Raw genomic sequence first — 13,518 nt, 5'->3', positions numbered from 1 at the left:
CCGTTTATCAAACTCTAGGCGTTTACATTTGTTGGATGATATGAAAATATAGCTTTTTGGCCACGCAAACCAGTGGTGGGTTTGGGGTCAAAATAAGGATCCATAAGCAGAAAATAACCCTATACCTACTGTAAAGTATGGTGGTTGATCTGATTTTATGGGGCTATTTTGTTTCCACTGATACTGGGGCCCTTGTTAAGGTCAACGGCATCATGAACTTTAACCAGTACCCTAATATTTTTGCCAAAAAAAATGGTTGCCTCTGCAAGGAGGCTGAAACTTGGCCGGAGGTGGATCTTCCAGCAAGTCAATAACCCCAAGTTACCCAAAAAAATTGTTAATTGACCACAAAAATCTACATTTTGCAATGGCCATGTCAGAATATCAAGGATCTGGAAATATTATGTATGGAGTTCTCCAGTCTCATTAAACATTTTAGAAAAAGTCCCAATGCCATCATCCTCACAAGGTGAGGTATTGAAAGGTATATACAAAAATACAAATAAAATAAAATAAAATAAATAATAATATTTAAATAATTTTGACCCATATCTTTAGAAAAAAAATGGTCACTTGTTAAACAAAATCTCTGAGCAATTGTTTCAGTATAAAATAAAAATGTTTTTGTTGTTGAATACAATAAAACGCAGGATTTGTATTATTTTTTTTAGACTATTTTTTTGCTCATCTTGATTAAGGGTGCCAACAATTTTGTACATGACTGACTGGGTTCAAACTCAAGCCTACTGCACAACAACACTTCCTTTGGCAAACAGAAGCAGAAGGTTCTGTGTACTCCAATGAGACTGCAACAGAGGTGGATTAGTGATCCATGCATGTGATGAGCAACATTATTGCCTTTGACCTGAAGGCGTATTAGTTTGACTGATGGGGTTCTAATTCAGGTCTTCTGTACACCACACAATGCAACTTTTCAGGTCTCTAACAAGTTACTCATCACGAAAGTGTCGCAAGTCACAGAACCAATGCCTATGCCTTAGCTCCGCAGGCTAACAAAGTCTTAACCCAGTCAGTCATGTTACCCTTATAATATGTACCCTTGCCAGAGACATGAAACTAAAGGTGTCAGCATACTTCAGTTTGGCTGGAAACGAGTCATCCCTCGTTGAATGGCAACAAAGACTTTACTGAAGAATCCTTACTGTTTCCTGCAGTAAAATAACCTAGTGCCCTCTTGGGTGGAATGTTAATATTTTTCATAATTAAATTTTTCTATGTCTCTATGTCAAACAGTTTCATTATAATTCTGTCTTCTGTGATGTATAAAAGTGTAATATTGGGATACAAACTCAAAATTGAATACATTTCAACTCTATATCTGACATGGTACAGGTGTCTTTTTTAAAGAACATTACCATGTGTGTAAGGTCTATACTTTTGTTTCAAAGTAGATTTGTTTAAGACTACCAATAAACACTGTGTGACCTTGATTGCAGTAAAATTAATAGCCTGATGGGACGCCACACTTCAAATGTTTTGTATATTTTATTGTAAGGGCAGACACATGTCTGAGGCAGAGGTCCTGAGCTCAACTTTCGATATAAGCTGAATTAGGGGGAAGCGGTACTCAAGCAGTGTGTCATCCTTTACATTACCTTCCTCATCTCATCCCTATGGGCTTTAGCTAAGAGGGCTAACACAGTCGTGTGACATCCAGGAACTATTCCTTTCAATCTTTTACCCAGACTTCAGCAGAAATGTAGAGAAGCATATTTAGTTTCTTTAAAATGTAAAAAAAAGAACCACCAGTCAGGAAGATACTACACTGAGCAAAAATCTAAACGCAAAATGTAAAGTGTTAGTTGAAATAAATGCATATATGCACAAAAAGCTTAGTTCTCTCACATTTTGTGCAGAAATGTGTTTACATCCCTGTTAGAGAGCATTTCTCCTTTGCCAAGATAATCCAAAACCGCAGGCTAAGGTTAAATCTAGACTTGGTTTCCTCTATCGAAATTGCTCCTCTTTCACCAAAGCTGCCAAACTAACTCTGATTCAGATGACCATCCTACCCATGCTAGATTACGGAGACGTAATTTATAGAGCGCCAGGTAAGGGTGCTCTAAAGCGGCTAGATGTTCTTTACCATTCAGCCATCGGATTTTCCACCAATGCTCCTTATCGGACACATCACTGCCCTCTCTACTCCTCATCTCTGTATACCTGTCGCAGGACTCACTGGTTGCTGCTTATTTATAAAACCCTCTTATGCCTCACTCCCCACCCTTATCTGATATACCTACAGCAGCACCAGTCCTCCACATACAACACCCGTTCTGCCAGTCACATTCTGCTAAAAGGTCCCCAAAGCACACACATCCCTCCTCGAGATCAACATTAATTCCCGCACTTTGGCTCTTTTCAGTTCACTGCAGCTAGCAAATGGAACGAGCTGGGAAAAAAAAAAAAAAAACTCACTGGACCGTTTTCATTCAAAGAATCACTCATGGACAGTCTTACTGACGGTTGTGGCTGCTTCTTGTCATGTGTGTTTTTTCCTATATTATAATCCCAGCCCCCATCCGCGCAGGAGACCTTTTGACTTTTGTTAGGCCGTCATTGTAAATAAGAATTTGTTCTTAACTGACTTGCCTAGTAAAAAAAAAAAAATGCTTTTATTTAAGGGTGACCTACATTGAAAGGACGGGAAGTGTTGGCTGTGCACTTGACAAGGCCTTCCACATTTAACCATCTAAATATCAAGTTGTTTTATATTCTCAAACTAATAACAGGCCGTTTTAACTCGGAAAACAAACGATCAAAACGTACACAAACCATAATCTTACCTCAGGAATCTAGATGTAATGTTGTCCACGAAGTAGGCTAATTATCTTGACCGCCCCAACAGACACCAAAATGTTCTGTCAATCCTTGAGATAAACATTAATCCCCGCACTTTGGCTGTTGTTAAATTGTGTGCAGTATCACACAAGGTCTTTATCACTTGACTGTCATTCAGAAAATCCTTTCCTGAATCAGCTGATGATGTGCGATAATGTCCCCACTTAACGAAAACTATTTTGAGTAATTCTTGAAAAACCCCTGTTAATGACAGTATCGATTTGTGTTTTATTAATCATATTAAAGTACATCTTGATGTTTGATGCATAGACTTTTTGCAATCACATACATTCATTTTATGTGAGCCTATGAAAACTTCACACCGTAACATTGGGAGATACGAAATGTTACAGTACACTTGATGTCTCCACACACAAAAAAGTGAGTCACAGCAATATCCAGGAATTTCACAGGATCAATGTCAATGTATAATTCAATTGTTAAATGCTTAGTATATGATAACAACAAACAGTATCAAATCACATTTTATGTCACATGCACCGAATACAACAGGTGTAGTAGACCTTATAGTGAAATGCTTACTTACAAGCCCTTAACCAACAATGCAGTTAAGAAAAATATAAGTAAAAAATAAGAAACAAAAGTAACAAATAATTAAAGAGCAGCAGTAAAAATAGTGAGGCTATATACAGGGGGTACCGGTACAGAGTCAATGTGTGGGGCACCGGTTAGTCGAGGTAATATGTGCATGTAGGTAGATGTATCATACATGTAGGAAAGAAAGGTTGTGTTTAATGTCACTCGATTTTAGTCAAATCTGAAGACTCCAAGCACGAGAAAGGGTTTAAACATAGTTAATTCATGAGTTGAATCAACACCTATATTGAATATATCCATGTTCCCCCTTCATATCTTAATGTATTCATATGACGAAAAAAAGAAAATTATTATGAATTACTTTGTAGCAGCTCCAAACAGCTGTCCACTACCAGAAATGCTCACTGGTACCCTAGAAAGAGCCACGTGACGGCCATCTGCATCTGCCAAACAAAAGTCTGGGCATGCAACACAGACAATTTGCCAACAGAAAAAGAAAAGCTGGAATGCAGCTGGAATAACGTTAACCAGCTAGCTAATGTTATCATGTTAGTTAGATAGCTAGCTAACTCATAAAGAAAAAACTGTGCAGACCACAAATTGAATATATTTTCAAATGATCTTTACCTTTTCAGCAAAGATTTTCTTATGTAAGTCGCTCTGGATAAGAGCGTCTGCTAAATGACTTAAATGTAAATGTAATGATAAATTATTTGAGAATGCAAGGGCATTTCACTTACCATACTCTGTGGGGACAGGGTCAGGGTGGTAGGTGAAGTGCGCAGCATTCCTTCTTTGTGTTTTTGTTTTGGATGAGCAATTCGGGGATAACCTCAGCAGAGTCAACCCAAACGAGCTCTGAGCACCGACATTTACATTCGCGATGGAGGCTTTCGAAACTGCACCTTTGAGAAGAAACCGTGCAGCAGCCGCCATTGCTGTTGTGAGTGGACTGAACAGGAAGAAGAGAATAATGACAGCGTCCCTTTTTAGTCGAAAGGGGCTGTGGTTGGTTGAAACAGTGGGTGGTGGAACAGTGGGTTCAGCCTCTTGTCCAATCGACCCTGAAATACTTGAGAGATGTATTTACCCTGGCCCGCGTTGAAGTGTCGGTCACGTCGTCTGGCGAAACCTGGTAGGGAGGAGCGCCTTTCATATCAAACAGTAATCTGCACCGGTCGGTTGATGTTGTCAACAAGGGAGCATGGTATCGTCCAGAAACATACAACATATATTTTCCATAAAATACATGTTTTATGTTTGTTTTATTGGAAGGCAGATAAAGCATTTTTATCAAAAGCAATCACTTTTGCATGGGAAAACACAGAATCCTACTCATTACTACACGTGCTTTTTACATCACTTTTATTTTGAGCCAACTTCGCCGTCGGACAGAGCGGGCACCCGACTCAAACACGGAGGCAGTAATCAACTTTCAGCCGGTGCAAAACACGCCTGCACAGGCGCCAGGGCAAAATTAATCGAGCTCCCTCCTTGACTTTTGTTACGTTCGACATTGCAGCCCACTTTAAAAGCGAGTCGAGACTGACTGATCTACAAATCACCGTGCATCCTAAATAACAACTCAATAGTCTTTGTAGATCAGTAAGTCAGTCACAATTTAACAATGATACATCATGGTTTTGACGCTCTCGAACACAGCCTTTGACTAAGGTCATGAAGTTGTGCCAAAGATTATGGATATACTGTCAAGACAGTCTCTCCGCCCTGGCACTGGGAATCGTTGTCCACAAGCTGTCTAGCTCCCGCCCATCCTTTCTTTGGATTGGTGGATACAATTCAATTCAATTCAATTCAATTGACTTTATTGACATGGCAAGTTATTATTACTTACATTGTCAAAGTATACATATCGAAAAATTTAAATAAAATATATATGTATATATATACACAAAATATATATATATTTATATATAAATAAATGGTGGTACTAACAGCAATACATCTCATCTCAGATACATCTCATTACTGTAAATCTGTTTTTGAATATTCGATGTAAAGTGATGTAATAAGCACGAGGGTTGTTGACGTCAAACACCTATATTCAATGGAGAGAGATGCTCCCTACTTGCCTCATTTAATGAATATGCATAACCATCTCGAGACAACTCGCTTATATTGTTTTTTCTTTCAAAGGTCCCGGGCTGGCACATGTCCTACTTATATCAGTACACTCGTAACAACTTCAGCATTACGAAACTTATATTTGATCAAATAAACTTCACGCAGCAAATAAAACATTTTTTTGTTGTTGACCAAATTCGACAATCTCTGGTTGTGCTAAACAATTACTTTTTTATTGTGGGATGACGAAACTATGTTGTTACCACAGCCACCATCAAACCATAATTAAATTATCACACAAGCCTACCTACTGTAATCGATCACAAACCACAACCTATCTAATGTGATTTTGAATTTTAGACCAAATAATCTTGTAGTCCTATGTAAATCCATGACTCTTGCATTTAACATACTACTCACATAGACCTACACATAATAAACTATAGGCAGGGCCTAATAATAAATACTTAATTTAACTTTAAAAATGATTTAGCTTTTAATTTGGCATGAACACAACCAGTCATGATGTTTTCATCTGATTGTCAAATAAATAACAATGTAGGCTACCTGTGCATGTTCATCCACTCCATGGACAGGGAGAGTTTGTGCACCCATGTAGAAATAAATAGTTTAAAGCATGACAGAGAGGTGGAGGGGGTTCGTTTAATTTGGAAGCGTTTATTTTCATATTTAGCACAGTAAAACATATGTCATGGAAATTCTTACACAGGGACACTCGAAGTCAATCTTAAATGAATCATCCTTTATTCGTCAGCACACTGGAGAGGTTCCAACCAACTTAATGAACCATAGTACACATGTCAATCCCAGCAGTTGTCTTATATTCGGCTATACACAGACAAGTTATATTTGCATGATTTAGCATAATTAATTAATCAATACCGTTTTGTTTCATTCATGTGACTGACCAAAACCGGTTCATAACATGTTTTATTTTTTTTATTTCACCTTTTTTTAACCAGGTAGGCTAGTTGAGAACAAGTTCTCATTTGCAACTGCGACCTGGCCAAGATAAAGCATAGCAATTCGACACATACAACAACACAGAGGTACACATGGAATAAACAAAACATACAGTCAATAATACAGTAGAAAAATAAGTCTATATACAATGTGAGCAAAAGAGGTGAGATAAGGGAGGTAAAGGCAAAAAAGAAGGCCATGGTGGCGAGGTAAATACAATATAGCAAGTAAAACACTGGAATGGTAGATTTGCAGTGGAAGAATGTGCAAAGTAGAAATAGAAATAATGGGGTGCAAAGGAGCAAAATAAATAAATACAGTAGGGGAAGAGATAGCTGTTTGGGCTAAATTATAGATGGGCTATGTACAGGTGCAGTAATCTGTGAGCTGCTCTGACAGCTGGTGCTTAAAGCTAGTGAGGGAGATAAGTGTTTCCAGCATCAGAGATCTTTGCAGTCCGTTCCAGTCATTGGCAGCAGAGAACTGGAAGGAAAGACGACCAAAGGAGGAATTGGCTTTGGGAGTGACCAGTGAGATATACCTGCTGGAGCGCGTGCTACGAGTGGGTGCTGCTATGGTGACCAGTGAGCTGAGATAAGGCGGGGCTTTACCTAGCAGAGACTTGTAGATAACCTGTAGCCAGTGGGTTTGGCGACGAGTATGAAGCGAGTGCCAACCAACGAGAGCATACAGGTCGTAGTGGTGGGTAGTGTATGGGGCTTTGGTGACAAAACGGATGGCACTGTGATAGACTGCATCCAATTTGTTGAGTAGAGTGTTGGAGGCTATTTTATAGATGACATCGCCGAAGTCGAGGATCGGTAGGATGGTCAGTTTTACGAGGGTATGTTTGGCAGCATGAGTGACGGATGCTTTGTTGCGATATAGGAAGCCGATTCTAGATTTAATTTTGGATTGGAGATGCTTAATGTTTTGTCCTTTGTTATGGCAAGCCTAAATAAGTTCAGGAGTAAAAACGTGCGTAACAAGTCACGTTTCATGGACTCACTCTGTGTGCAAAATAGTCTCTGCACTCCACACGTACAATTATCTGTAAGGCCAATCAGTCGAGCAGTGAATTTCAAACACAGATTTAACCCCAAAGATTAGGGAGGTTTTCCAATGCCTCGCAAAGAAGGGAACCTATTGGTTGATGGATAGAAATAAAAAAATCTGACATTGAAAATCCCTTTCAGCATATCTCAGACTGGCCAATAAAAAGACTGGCCTCTTCACTGTTGACGTTGAGACTGGTGTTTTGTGGGTACTATTTAATGAAGCTGCCAGTTGAGGACATGTGAGGTGTCTGTTTCTCAAACTAGACACTCTAATGTACTTGTCCTCTTGCTCAGTTGTGCACCGTGGCCTCCCACTCCTCTTTCTATTCTGGTTAGAGACAGTTTGCTCTGTTCTGTGAAGGGAGTAGTACACATTGTTGTACGAGATCTTCAGTTTCTTGGCAATTTCTCACATGGAATAGCCTTCATTTCTCAGAACAAGAATAGCCTGATGCGTTTTAGAAGAAAGTTATTTGTTTCTGGCCATTTTGAGTCTGTAATCGAACCCAGAAATTCTGATGTTCCAGATACTCAACTAGTCTTAAAAGGCCCGTTTTATTGGTTGTTTAATCAGAACAACAGTTGTCAGCAGTGCTAACATAATTGCAAAAGGGTTTTCTAATGATCAATTAGCCTTTTAAAATGATAAACTTGGATTAGCTAACACAATGTGCCATTGGAAAACAGGAGTGATGGTTGCTGATAGTGAGCCTCTGTACACCTATGTAGCTAATAAAAAATCTGCCGTTTCCAGGTACAATAGTTATTTACAACATTAACAATGTCTACACTGTATTTCTGATCAGTTTGATGTTATTTTAATGGACAAAAAAATAGCTTTTCCCTCAAAAACAAGGACATTTCTAAGTGACCCCAAACTTTTGAACGATAGTGTGTGTGTGTATATATGTATATATATATATATACTGTATATATACAGTACCAGTCAAAAGTTTGTACACATCTAATTATTCAAGGGTTCTTCTTTCTTTTTACAATTTCTACATTGTAGAATAATAGTGAAGACATCAAAACTATGAAATAACACATATGGAATCATGTAGTAACCAAAAAAGTGTTAAACAAATCAAAATATATTTGAGATTCTTCTAAGTAGCCACCATTTGCCTTGATGACAGCTTGGCACACTCTTGGCATTTTCATATTTTTACATTTATTTGCTTTAAGCCCTCCAGGAAGGGGTGGGATGGAGAGGGCTTTTCTGGGGAGGGGAGGTGGGACTGACAAGCCACCCTAGTTGCTGGTGGGGGGGTTATTGAAAGGAGACATGCTGGATGGGTGCGGTTGGGGTAATGGGGTAGCAGGTTGGGGTGGAGGCTCACTTTTTCCCCCTCTCTTTACATACTAAATGTGTGGATAATTTTTGGCTATTGTGCAAGCAATTTTTTAAATTATAATAATTTGTGTATTGTGTATCCCCCCCCCCCCCCCCCCCCCTTCCCTTAATAAGATAATGAAAAAATGAATAAAGATTTGGTCCCAAAACAAAAAAAAGACCCCTTGAGGTCTAGTTTTAAATATTACTTTTTGGGGGGCAGAATTGCTGCGATTACATGTGTTCCCTGTGTGCAATTGCAACACTCTAAATAAACTACAAATATGCAATTCCGTTCTATTGAAATTAATTTTCTTAAATTCATAAATTCATTCCTTAAGACCTGCCCTTAACAAATTAATAATGAATGGTCTTTGTAGTGGTGTTTTTTATAATGGATTTTCACACTTAAATAGTGGTATTTTTTATTTTTTTATTTTATACCTATAGCCTTCAGTTACATAAACGAATGAAAATACCATTGTGTTCTTTGACATACATTTAATTTCATATTCTAATGTTACCTAAGACCTTCATAACCACAATCAAATTATTGTTCCTCCGATAGCATATATGAACATTGCATTCGGAAAGTATTCAGATCACTTGACTTTATCTACATTTTGCTATGGATTAATTAAAACATTTTCCTTATAAATCTACACACAATACCCAAATATTGACAAAGAAAAAACTGTTTAGACATTTTTGCAAATGTATTGATCATGTTTCCATTGATCATCCTTGGTACGTTTCTACAACTTGATTGGAGTCCACCTGTAGTAAATTCAATTGATTGGAATGATTTGGAAAGGCACACACCTGTCTATATACGGTCCCACAGTTGACAGTGCATGTCAGAGCCAGTTGTTGTAGCCTATTACCTGTGAGGCAAATCAGAGCATAAACTGAAATAACTTATTTTATTTCACTTGACTGATGGTAATTTCTCAGCCGAGGGAGGGAGTGCGAGTCGAAGTGGAGAAGAGTGTTTCATGATTTCTAAAAGTGCTGAATAAAAACAGCATTGTAGTGCTGATCATTGCCTCTGAATGTACTGAAACGGTCAATAAGGCCCTCGATTAGATCAATGCAATCAGTGATTGATATAGAGGGGGACTGGAGGCCCTTCATGGAAAAATCACTGATATCAAATGACTTGACACATGCTCCAACATCATCTTCTATACACTGCCTCTTGAAAAAATTGGCCACTTGTTTTTGCTAGCCTTGTGAGTCTAGCTAGCAAACGATGTGTAGCCTACACAGCAATAGCTACTGTTCACTGCACATGGTATAAGTGCGAAGTGACATGTGTCAGAACGTGGCCATTATTCAAAAAATAAGCTGATCGCTTTTAAAATTGTGTTATTGTATTTTCCCTGTAAATAATAACGCAAAATTAAAATGCATTACATAGACCTAAATGAAATAGTTTTAATTTACAGTACCAGATTTTATGTAAGATGTCCTTGAGTGTCCTGAAAGGAATCTGCCAAATAAAATGTATTATTGTCAATATATACCATATATCCCTTTCGTTTTCCCACCCACTCCCCACTGCTTGCTATGAATTTTACCTGACTATAAATGCATGTTTAGGCCAGTAATAGGTGCCGGTACTCATTTATATTTAGGTGCAGGAACTCAATACTTTTGAGATAATATTCTATAGGAGGTGCAGGAACTCTAGCAGAATATAATCTGAGGTGCCTTTACTCAGTTCCAGTGAGCTCCTGCCCAAGTCAAGTACTGTGCTTAGGTAAAAAGACTACTAATGATCCGTTTAAACACACTGCTAACCTTAAAGACCAAAAAGCTCATTTTTGTTTTCATGAATTTTTACAAAAGCCCATTTTGACTTTGTGGCTGTGCTATCTAGTGGAAAACATTCCTGGGTGCAAAAAGGTGGAAAAAAAGAAAGGAATATGTCTGCTGAGGTATTAGAAAATGGTGCATGCAGTATTGTTCCATTTTCATTGCTCTCGCTGATGTGGTGCTGAAATCCTTTGGTTGGTTTTGATACGAATTTGAGACAGCATTATTACCATAGACTGAAATCATCCCATTTTATATTGTCAGAGCAGAAAATGCCTCCTTTCATCCATTCAGCAGCTTCACTTATAATTCATTCAAGACTTCCAGTTATTTGTATCCTACCAGTGCAAGTATTTACATGTTTTTATATACACACATACATACAGTTGAAGTCAGAAGTTTACATACACTTAGGTTGGAGTCATTAAAACACATTTTTCAACCACTCCACAATTTTTTTGTTAACAAACCAGTTTTGGCAAGTCGGTTAGGACATCTGCATTGTGCATGACACAAGTAATTTTTCCAACAATTGTTTACAGACAGATTATTTCACTTAGAATTCACTGTATCACAATTCCAGTGGGTCAGAAGTTCATATACACTAAGTTGACTCTGCCTTTAAAAAGCTTGAAAAATTCCAGAAAATGATGTAATGGCTTTAGAAGCTTCTGATAGGCTAATTGACATCATTTGAGTCAATTGGAGGTGTACCTGTGGATGTATTTCAAGGCCTACCTTCAAACTCAGTGCTTTTTTGCTTGACATCATGGGAAAATCAAAAGAAATCAGCCAACCAAAAATTGTAGACCTCCACAAGTCTTGTTCATCCTTGGGAGCAATTTCCAAACGCCTGAAGGTACCACATTCATCTGTACAAACAATAGTATGCAAGTATAAACACCATGGGACCATGCAGCCGTCATACCGCTCAGCAAGGAGACACGTTCTGTCTCCTAACGATGAACGTACTTTGGTGCAAAAAGTGCAAATCAATCCCAGAACAACAGCAAAGGACCTTGTGAAGATGGAGGAAACGGGTACAAAAGTATCTATATCCAATGTGAGAAACGAGTCCTATATCAACATAACCTGAAAGGCCACTCAGCAAGGAAGAAGCCACTGCTCCAAAACCCCCATAAAAAAGCCAGACTACGGTTTGCAATTGCACATGGGGACAAAGATCGTACTTTTTGGAGAAACGTCCTCTGGTCTGATGAAACAAAAATAGAACTGTTTGGCCATAATGACCATTGTTATGTTTGGAGGAAAAAGGGGGAGGCTTGCAAGTCAAAGAACACCATCCCAACCGTAAAGCACAGGGGTGGCAGCATCATGTTGTGGGGGTGCTTTGCTGCAGAAGGGACTGGTGCACTTCACAAAATAGATGGCAAGGAAAATCATGTGGATATATTGAAGCAACATCAAGACATCAGTCAGGAAGTTAAAGCTTGGTCACAAATGCTTCTTCCAAATGGACAATGACGACAATCATACTTCCAAAGTTGTAGCAAAATGGCTTAAGGACAACAAAGTCAAGGTATTGGAGTGGCCATCACAAATCCCTGACCTCAATCCCATAGAAAATGTTTGGGCAGAACTGAAAAAGCGTGTGCAATCAAGGAGGCCTACAAACCTGACTCAGTTACACCAGCTCTGTCAGGAGGAATGGGCCAAAATTCACCCAACTTATTGTGGGAAGCTTGTGGAAGGCTACCCGAAACGTTTGACCCAAGTTAAACAATTTAAAGGCAGTGCTACCAAATACTAATTGAGTGTATGTAAACTTCTGACCCACTGGGAATGTGATGAAAGAAATGAAAGCTGAAATAAATCATTCTTCCTACTATTATTCTGACATTTCACAATCTTAAAATAAAGTAGTGATTCTAACTGACCTAAGTCCGGGAATTTTTACTAGGAATAAATGTCAGGAATTGTGAAAAACTGAGTTTAAATGTATTTGGCTAAGGTGTATGTAAACTTCCGACTTCAACTGTATATACACATATACACTGCTCAAAAAAATAAAGGGAACACTAAAATAACACATCCTAGATCTGAATGAATGAAATATTCTTATTAAATACTTTTTTCTTTACATAGTTGAATGTGCTGACAACAAAATCACACAAAAATTATCAATGGAAATCAAATTTATCAACCCATGGAGGTCTGGATTTGGAGTCACACTCAAAATTAAAGTGGAAAACCACACTACAGGCTGATCCAACTTTTGTTTTAATGTCCTTAAAACAAGTCAAAATGAGGCTCAGTAGTGTGTGTGGCCTCCACGTGCCTGTATGACCTCCCTACAACGCCTGGGCATGCTCCTGATGAGGTGGCGGATGGTCTCCTGAGGGATCTCCTCCCAGACCTGGACTAAAGCATCCGCCAACTCCTGGACAGTCTATGGTGCAACGTGGCGTTGGTGGATGGAGCAAGACATGATGTCCCAGATGTGCTCAATTGGATTCAGGTCTGGGGAACGGGCGGGCCAGTCCATAGCATCAATGCCTTCCTCTTGCAGGAACTGCTGACACACTCCAGCCACATGAGGTCTAGCATTGTCTTGCATTAGGAGGAACCCAGGGCCAACCGCACCAGCATATGGTCTCACAAGGGGTCTGAGGATCTCATCTCGGTACCTAATGGCAGTCAGGCTACCTCTGGCGAGCACATGGAGGGCTGTGCGGCCCCCCAAAGAAATGCCACGCCACACCATGACTGACCCACCGCCAAACCGGTCATGCTGGAGGATGTTGCAGGCAGCAGAACGTTCTCCACGGCGTCTCCAGACTCTGTCACGTCTGTCAC

At 39.1% G+C, this 13,518-nt stretch overlaps 1 protein-coding gene across 1 annotated transcript in view; it reads right to left on the bottom strand.

Annotated features, from left to right (window-relative positions):
* Window positions 1-4,395, bottom strand: part of LOC139573969 (2-oxoisovalerate dehydrogenase subunit beta, mitochondrial-like) — an 84,561-nt gene extending 80,166 nt beyond the window's left edge. The window contains exon 1 of the mRNA XM_071397994.1: window positions 4,161-4,395. Coding sequence (XP_071254095.1) covers window positions 4,161-4,356 — 196 coding nt within the window. The 5' untranslated portion in view covers window positions 4,357-4,395. The remainder of the gene's footprint in view (window positions 1-4,160) is intronic.
* Window positions 4,396-13,518: the final 9,123 nt, after the last annotated feature.

The sequence above is a fragment of the Salvelinus alpinus genome, chromosome 4 (genome assembly GCF_045679555.1).
Source record: "Salvelinus alpinus chromosome 4, SLU_Salpinus.1, whole genome shotgun sequence".
Taxonomy (NCBI): Eukaryota; Metazoa; Chordata; class Actinopteri; order Salmoniformes; family Salmonidae; genus Salvelinus; species Salvelinus alpinus.
This window is presented reverse-complemented; position numbering and strand designations above follow the sequence as displayed.